General features: G+C 32.3%; 1 protein-coding gene across 1 annotated transcript; it reads left to right on the top strand.

The window, feature by feature from the left end:
* Positions 1-268: 268 nt before the first annotated feature.
* On the top strand, positions 269-6,473 carry LOC114392257 (homeotic protein knotted-1-like). The gene is made up of 5 exons (XM_028353308.1): positions 269-1,251; positions 1,401-1,523; positions 1,779-1,911; positions 5,331-5,584; positions 5,965-6,473. The coding sequence occupies exons 1-5, from the start codon at positions 802-804 to the stop codon at positions 6,166-6,168; spliced, it is 1,164 nt and encodes a 387-aa protein (XP_028209109.1). The 5' UTR covers positions 269-801; the 3' UTR covers positions 6,169-6,473.
* Positions 6,474-8,493: the final 2,020 nt, after the last annotated feature.

Consider the following 8,493-nt stretch of genomic DNA (forward strand, 5'->3'; position numbering starts at 1 on the left):
GCATACGCAAACACAGCTGTTTGGTTTGAACTCTGCAATAAATGGCAGTTGTGACTTGTGAGGAACACAAAAAGGAAAACAAATCAAGGGACAGCCTACAGAGGACTACTTACTTAAAGCAAAGTAAACAAACACTAATAATTTATCCAAAACCAACCAAAAAAACAAAAAAAAACTGAACAATGCACCCTAGGCTTATCTCCTAAGCTACTACACTTGCCCTTTTCCTATTTTTAAATATATTTTTTTTTCTCCTCACAACAAAAGAAAGTCTTGTCAACAACCCCCAACACGGAGCCATTACCGGTTTCGACCGCGCACTCTTTCTTTCTCTCTTCCTTTTTTTCCCTTTCTTTCTCTTCTCTTCTCTTCACTCACCCTCCGTACAACACAAAGATGTGAGAGTTTCGCTGGTTTTCTACCCTCTCGTAGCTGTCCATGCCCCAAAAATCTGCTAAGTGCAACCCCTCTTTTTATTATGGTTTTCTTCACTTCAACACCTTAACTTTTTGCTACCTCCTTGGACCCCAACACAAAACATCACACAAGTGCTGATGGTTAATTGTGTGGCCCGTCCTTTCTTAATATTTCAACTTACAACCACCACTCATTACCAATCCCTCAACTATTTTAGGGTTCAGAAACCCTTAGGGTTTTCTTGTTCCTCATAGTAGATTTTTGAGTAGTACCTCTTGTTTGTTTGTTGAAGCAGAAGCCTCTCGTTCAGCTTGGTTAGTTAATTAGCTGAGTGAGAGAGTTTTTTTTCTTTCTTTTTTTTGCTTTCCCAATTTCAAAATTTTAATGGAGGAATACACTAATAACAATCACTTGAGTGAAAACACAGGTCCTAGTCCAAGTACTCCAAGGCCAAATTTCTTGTACTCTTCAGCTAGTGGTGGAAACCATAATCATAATCATCATCAGCATCATAGCCATCACCACCACCATCAGTTTCCAATCAACACCTTTCATCTTCAATCGGGTGGATCAGATCATTGCTTTCAGTCTGATCAAGTGTCACCACACCATTCTGTGAAATCCGAAGCCAGCACTTCTCAGCTTCACGCTCCGATTTTCCACTACCCTTTAATGAGAGGAAATCTTCACAACACTATGCATCATCATCATCCTCAGCAACAACAAGGAGGGAGCCCAACTAGCTCCACTGGTGAAGTTGAAGCCATAAAAGCTAAAATCATTGCTCACCCTCAGTACTCTAATCTTTTAGAAGCCTACATGGATTGTCAAAAGGTCACGAATTAATTATTATTGATTCCTCATTTATCATCACATCAATTTGAGTAATGAGTATGCCCCCATTTTATTTATTTTTTATATATTAACATTTAATATATATTATTCTTATCTTTCACACACTCTCTTTCTTTCCCTATTTGTAGATAGGAGCTACACCCGAAGTGGTGGCGCGTATGGTTGCGGCTAAGCAAGAGTTTGAGGCACGGCAAAGATCTTCAGTTGGTTCAAGGGAAACTTCTAAAGACCCTGAACTTGACCAATTCATGGTGGGTGGTTTGATTCTTAAGCGCCGAAGTCTTTCAATTACGATTGTTTCAGTTTCATTGTGTTTCTTGATATTGTAAAATATTGTAAGTTAATTTGACTGACGCGACCACAACTATAGTGGCAGTATGATTGTGAATACTGTATGCATATTTTTTTAAACCTTGATTGCATTGTTATTTTATTTTTATTTTTATTACTATTTTGGGACTTTACCCTTATTAATGTTGATATACTTAATTGGAAATGGTGCGCAGGAAGCATACTATGACATGCTTGTGAAGTATAGAGAGGAATTAACAAGGCCTATTCAAGAGGCTATGGATTTCATGCGAAGGATAGAAACTCAGCTAAATATGCTTTGCAATGGACCCGTGCGGATCTTGTCTGGTACTTTTTTTTTTCTCTTTATAGAACACAACAAGAGGAGGATCCTATTCCCCTTCATTAATTCTCATTCTTGTGTTTTAATTCCTCTCTTCTCCATCCCTTTCTCCTCATAGACATAATAACAATCATAGCCGTTTAAATTTAAATCCTTCCTTTAACAAAAATTTAATAAAAATAATAATTAATATTTATCGATAAAAAAATTCAATTATTCATTATAATTCGACAGAGAACGTATTAATTAATTAATTCTGGATTATGCAAAAATTCAACTATATGGGTGTAATAACAAAATTTTGAACTAAGTTCTGCAGTTCTTGAAATTCGTAAACTCGAGTGTTTTCTGTACTGAGCCAGGAAACTTTGACCGAAAATTTTACCTACCTACAGATCGTAGGAGGGAAGGGACCCAGAGAGTGGAGATGATATTTCATCAAGCACAGAACCCTAATAAAATATATTTTTTATTAAAGAGAAATATATTAATAAATATATTTGTGTTTTCTTTCTTTTCAGAGATTTGACAAGTTTTATTTTATTTTAATATTTTTTTATGAATTCTATCACAGTATTGTCCATTCTTCACGACTCCAGATGAACTTTATACTATTTTTTTGTTTATTATTTTTTTCATTCTAAAACCCAAATTCACACGTTCGCTTCTAGCTACTCCGCTCCTATTTCCCAAGTTTCAGAGTTCTGACATTGATTCTTCTAGGGTTTCCTAGTTAATTCGTTTTTATTGCCTGTTATAACCTAAAACCTATTTTTGAGTAAGCATTTCGCGGATTCGTGGGGTTTTGTAGGATGACATTCTCACACTGTCACACACACACACACTGCCTCATCATTGTTGTGCTCAGTTTTTTGCCTTCGTACAGCAAATGCCGTTTTAATCTATTCTTCTTTTCTCCTTTTGGATCTTTGAGTCCAATTAATTAAATAGTAACTGAGAAACACATTGGATGCTGATCCAATCCACCGCATCCCCAAGGATTACGGTACGAATGAAATGTAAATTATGCAGATGTTTAATAAATGTATATGCATATTATAGTATTATATATGTCTGTGCCAATTTACTATATGTTTAGGAAGGTGCTTCGTTTGTTATGATCCTTCTGTATTAGTTTTTTTTCTTCATATAAGACCCTAATATATTAGTTACCAACAATATGTTTTATGTTTGATAACTCAAGTTTGATAAATAAAACATGAATTTATTATAATATGATTTATGTTTAAATAATTTTTATTCAAAAGTATGTTGATATGTTGATAAAATGAAATTTGTTCGTATAATATTAGTTAAAAGTACTTTACTTTGCTATTGGACAGATACTTCTAACATAAAATGAGTTTTCTAAAATAACACCATGTTCTTTAGCACCAAACTCAATTTAGAGTAAACCATTGGTAAAAAAAAAAAAGGACTTTTGAAGACAATGAAACATGAAGTATAATACGTTTAATGTTCTAAAAGCATGTTTGAAGCCACCAAACTGAAATTCAAACATTCTCATAGTCTTGTTCACGTTGACTCGGATGGGTAGCTAATGAAATATTTCACACTGGAGGAGATAAATAAAAACTTACTTGTGTTAATAACTAGTTGTCATATGGCTCAATTTCCTCAACAGCACATTTCTTTCCGATGTGAATCACAGGCTGCTTGGTAATTTCATGGTGATGACCTAGAATCCAATTTGTTCAATGTGGCAAGAGTATATATATGCACCTGTGTGTTGTATTCCACGAACTGGGTCTGGTATTATGATCGGAGAAAATTTATACACATACATGATTTACCAAAAAATTCATGCTTCATGAGGATTTCAGTCAGAAGAAGTCGCATATCTTCCAAAGTCAGATGACTATCAATTACCAACTCAGAAATAACCGGACACGATCATTCTTCAAAAAAATATTTCTAAATCTTTCTATATATATATATATATATATATATACATTATCTTCCTATTGAATACGATTTTTTATATTTTATTTTTTACATTTTCAAGATAATAAATGTTTTTATTTATTTATTTATGTTTAATATTTACCTTTATAATATAAGTAGGATTGATAAGAAAATATTTCCTTTATTAAACGCATATTCTTCTGTACTGATAAAAAAAACGCATTTTCTTTTTAATCTAAGGCTACATGAATATGGCAGTCTGTTGTAATCACAGTTCACCTGTTTCAAATAAATTGGCCCCCGAGATATGTTAGAAAACCAATATTTTTGGAGTGTCGCTTGGAATGCAATATAATTTCAGACCTGGAAAATGTTGCATGATTTAGATTTATATATGGGAAAGGAAAACGAAATGGATTAATTTATATAAGACAACCAAAGTACAACAGAGATGTCTCTAGTTTTTTTAGTTTTTGATAGAACATTGGCTATCTCTTCCCCCGCAAAAGAATCTCTCGAAAAATTCTACTTTGTGTTTTAGATCCTTTTTTAAATAGTTTGAATTCCTTATCCAATTTATTCAAATTTTTTTTACCATTATGGTAGTTGATGATTATGATATGATGAAGCACTTTGAAGTTTGAAATGAATTACTAGTTCCATGGTAACAAAGCGAAATACTCCTTCTCTACGCCTTTTGTTTTGATGATTGAAGAAGGCCTTAATTTACTATAACAATGGGCTAAACAACCATGGGATTACATGTTGCTTCATTTTATGATAACCGAGTTTGGAACTGGGTAAGTACTTGCTAATGAAAAAATTATAAACATACACTTAGTTACTTTGTCTCTCATCTCATTTATGTCTGTTCTTTTTTCATCACAAGTATCATTTTCTTTCTCTATTTTTTTTCTTTATATCTCCTTTTTCTACCCGATCCATCAAAAAATGGGGTGGTCATTTCATCATTATTCTTTCTAATATTACTTCTCTGTATCATCTCAATAACCGTGCATTGATATATGAAATTGTGTTCTTCTTCATGCGTCTAACTTAGTATTGTTCTAGCAATATGCATATTCCAAGTTTATGAAGAGCTTAATCAATATATTCAAAATCTCTTTAGGATCATTGTATCTGATCAAAGAGTATGATATGATGATGCACTTAATTCGTAATGATTAGTTAAGTTTCTCAGATACTATATTCCTAAAACGATTTTGAGAAGGAGCTTATTATATATCCTTCTTCTGGATGATGGAAACATTATATTGGATTAAACAATCATGCATGGAATAAAATATCATATTGCTTCATTCTATGACAACCGTGTTGGGAACTCTGTATCATTGCTTCATTATATAGGATTAAACAATCATGGAAATTATGTTTTTTCATTATAATGCATCTTAATTACTCAGTATCGTTATAGGGAAATGTATATTCCAAGTTTATGAGGAGCTCAATAACATAAAATTCATTGTTGCATGAGTAGATGATAAATGTGAAGGTGCTGGTTCATCAGAAGAGGATCAGGACAACAGTGGAGGAGAAACAGAACTTCCTGAGATTGATCCTCGAGCAGAGGACCGTGAACTCAAAAACCACTTGCTGAGAAAGTACAGTGGTTACTTAAGTAGCCTAAAACAAGAACTCTCCAAGAAGAAAAAGAAAGGGAAACTGCCCAAAGATGCTAGGCAAAAGCTACTTAACTGGTGGGAATTACATTACAAATGGCCCTATCCTTCGGTATGTTTTATTTGGTACCATCGATATATGTCTGAGGAGCGTTTGCCTAACACAATTTTATTTATAAGGAATTATTTTCAAGATCATCATGGTGCTAATCAAAACTTGACTGTATACCTCATAAAAATTGGTCGGAATCATGAATATTTAGTGGTTCCCGGCTATGTAATATTTTTTCTTGATTGAGAATTGAGATATTGTTAGTTAAATTTAGAAGTGAAACCATATTAATTTTTAATTTTTAATACACTTTAGTCAATAACAATATTTTTAAAAGAATATATTAGAGTGTTTTGTTAATTAGCATTTCTCATAGTATGCTTGATATATACATTTCTAAAAATTGTGTATTTCTCATAGTGGATATTTAATCATTATAGGAATCGGAGAAGGTTGCATTGGCTGAATCAACTGGTTTGGACCAAAAGCAAATAAATAACTGGTTCATAAACCAAAGGAAGAGGCATTGGAAACCATCTGAAGACATGCAATTCATGGTGATGGATGGCCTGCATCCGCAGAGTGCAACTCTCTATATGGATGGTCACTACATGGCTGATGGTCACTATCGTCTAGGGCCATGACAAGCCATGGCCACTATATATATATATATATGTATGTATGTATAAAATTTAAATGCAAGGTATGAATTTCTTATTAACAAAGTGACTGCGACCAAACTGGATAACAGTCAACGCTCTAGCTACTAGTTTCAATATCAAGCATATACCATGAACATTAATTGGTTGCGCTTGTGCAGTGTGAGTACTTGAGTAGTTTGCCATAGTGATATTGTAAGTTTTATTAAATAATGACTGTTGCATATTATATTTTCATAATTAGTAGTATTGGTAGCGATAATATTTATTCATAAGATGTGTTACGTACATTTGGATTTTAATTTCTAAGATGTGCTTACCTAAATAAGTGTGTGTGCATGTGTGTGTAACTTTATGGTGTGATTGGTGTACGCAGAAAAGGATCGAAAATTGAGAGGGCTTGTGTACAATATAAAGTCTGTAAGGAGCTACTAGCTGTCATGCTTTTAATTTAAGTGTATATGACAATAACGTATCCACATGAAACTTGTGATGGTTTAATGTTAAAGTTCCCATGTTGGTCTCTTGTGGTGTTTCTTAATTAGGTTTTTGCACACCTTATTTAGATATTTTGGTTTGCTACAATGACCTAGAATTAGAAGTTGCTCCAACGTAATTAAAAAGAATTGCTACAAATTAATCGGCTAGTTTGACACATGTATACGAGAAATTCCATATTGATCTTGTTTAGGAATTTGATATATAAACTTTAGCATTATATCATATACTAATTACCAATTCAAATTATGACAGCTTTTTAACAGTTGTCTGAAAACTACTTAACTAGTAGAGTATTAATATAAAATTTCAAAGCATTTAACATTTACATGGGAAAATTAATCTTGTTGTATTAGTACTTATATAGAGTTTTTCTTTGGGGAAAAGGTTAAGTTTGCATGAGTCTATCTGGGATGAGGCAATATGCAAAATAGCAAATCTCTAATTGAAAGCAATTATTATCCATCATGAAACTTGTGATGATTAAATGTTAGGTTAATGTATTGGTCTTTTGTGGTGCTGCTAATGTTGTGTCGCTCTTTATTAGATATTTTTATTTGTTACAGGATACAGGATAGTTATGCTCTTTTATAAGTTACCATGATCAGTCATCAATTTACACGTATAGAACAATGTTAGCATATGAAACCAGAAGTATAATAACACCAACCTACAAGATCTTCATAAAAAAATCTATAAGGGAACCAACCATTAAAATACAATCAACCCCATGCTCACTAGGGTGTAGTGGTGTATGAGATCCTAAATTTAAAACTCGTAGCTGCCTTTGTAATATAAGCAAAAAAATAACTAATCCATCCCAGACCCGTAAAAATCACATAATATAAATCAAACTCGAAGGCAAAACATGTGACATTGTATATAATATACATTATCTTAATTAAATACCCAGCGTGCAGGGTGCAGCAAATCAATCCCAATCCTAACACTAGCGACAAGAGTTATACATAATATTTAATAAATTATCACAAAAGTATATTAATAATATTTATTTATATTTAATAATATTTTTTAAATATTGTAAAAAAAAGTTAACTATATTTTTAATAAATATTAAACAAAAAAAATATTACTAAATATCACATATGGAGTTGGATGAAAGAGATCATGATTATTAAATTGTCGAGTTAACTCGCTAATTCTTACGAGTTTATGAGTTTATTTGTCCTCTGCGAGTTGACTCTTGAATAAACTCTTTTTTTTAATAGACTTTGGGTTAAACTCTAAGTAAACTCGGTAGACTCTCGAGTTTACCACCGAGTCAACAAGTTAGCAAGTTAAAAAATTAGACCAAAATGTAAGTAATTTTTTATTGTTTTCTATCTGTTTAACATTCAACATACCTTCATTTAACGTGTTATTCCCAAATACAAAATTCTCACCTTTAATAATATCAATCCCTTGTTCTTTAATAACATCAAACCATTGATGAGAATGTTTTACCACTACTATAACCTCTACAAGTTATTGTCTAGCAGTGATATATTATTACTAGAATTGGTTATTTAAATATTATAAACTTTATGATTTATTGTTTTGCTTTATTATATTGTTAAAAATTTTAATTAGTATGTCATTTATAGATATTTTGTTATTATTTTTATATGAAGTAGACTCTTACGAGTTTACAGGTTGAGTTCACGAGTCGAGTTCTCACGAGTCTACGGGTTGAGTTCACGAGTCGAGTCTAAAGAACTCTCACGAGTCTGCGTAAATTCTCGAATTTGATAACATTAAAAGAAATAAATATGAGTGGTGCAAAGTATCATAAGTGAAGTACGGAAGGATAAT

This window comes from Glycine soja, chromosome 17 (genome assembly GCF_004193775.1).
Source record: "Glycine soja cultivar W05 chromosome 17, ASM419377v2, whole genome shotgun sequence".
In the NCBI taxonomy this organism is placed as follows: domain Eukaryota; kingdom Viridiplantae; phylum Streptophyta; class Magnoliopsida; order Fabales; family Fabaceae; genus Glycine; species Glycine soja.